Genomic DNA, 533 nt, shown 5'->3' on the forward strand with positions numbered 1-533 from the left:
CTGACATCCCCCCCAGCCCCAGTGCTCTTTGGGCTTTGAATCCCCTGGGAACGTTGGGTGGGGCGTGAGCGGCGCTCAAGCCATGCAGCCTCTCTTTACTCTTCTGTGAAGCTTCTGTTTTCTGCGTGAGCCTTGACCCCAAGACCAACACGCTGGCAGTGACAGGTGGGGAGGATGACAAGGCCTTTGTGTGGCGCGTGAGCGACGGAGAGCTCCTGTTCGAGTGCTCAGGTGAGGTGCTTGAGGCTGTCCGAGTGTCCCCTCCCAGCCATGCCTCTCCAGATAGGCTCTTCCCCAGCCGAAGCTCCGCTGGAGCTGGGCTCCTAACCGTCCTCCACAGCCTGGCCTGAGCAGTCTCTGTCACTCGACATCTCTAGGTCACAAGGACTCAGTCACCTGTGCCAGCTTCAGTTATGACTCTGTGTTCGTGGCTACGGGTGACATGTCTGGGCTTATCAAAGTGTGGCGGGTGGATGCCAAGGAAGAAGTGTGGTCCTTTGAGGTGGGGGACTTGGAGGTGAGTGGTGGGACCC

The 533-nt window shown here is 59.3% G+C and overlaps 1 protein-coding gene across 1 annotated transcript in view; it reads left to right on the forward strand.

Annotated features, from left to right (window-relative positions):
* Positions 1–111: 111 nt before the first annotated feature.
* The window catches only part of AAMP (angio-associated, migratory cell protein), a gene marked incomplete at its 5' end in the record, with an annotated part of 3,774 nt that continues 3,352 nt past the window's right edge, over positions 112–533 (forward strand). The window contains 2 exons of the mRNA XM_010133066.1: positions 112–231; positions 378–517. Coding sequence (XP_010131368.1) covers positions 112–231; positions 378–517 — 260 coding nt within the window. The remainder of the gene's footprint in view (positions 232–377; positions 518–533) is intronic.

This window comes from Buceros rhinoceros, unplaced genomic scaffold (assembly GCF_000710305.1).
Source record: "Buceros rhinoceros silvestris isolate BGI_N320 unplaced genomic scaffold, ASM71030v1 scaffold32833, whole genome shotgun sequence".
NCBI lineage: Eukaryota > Metazoa > Chordata > Aves > Bucerotiformes > Bucerotidae > Buceros > Buceros rhinoceros.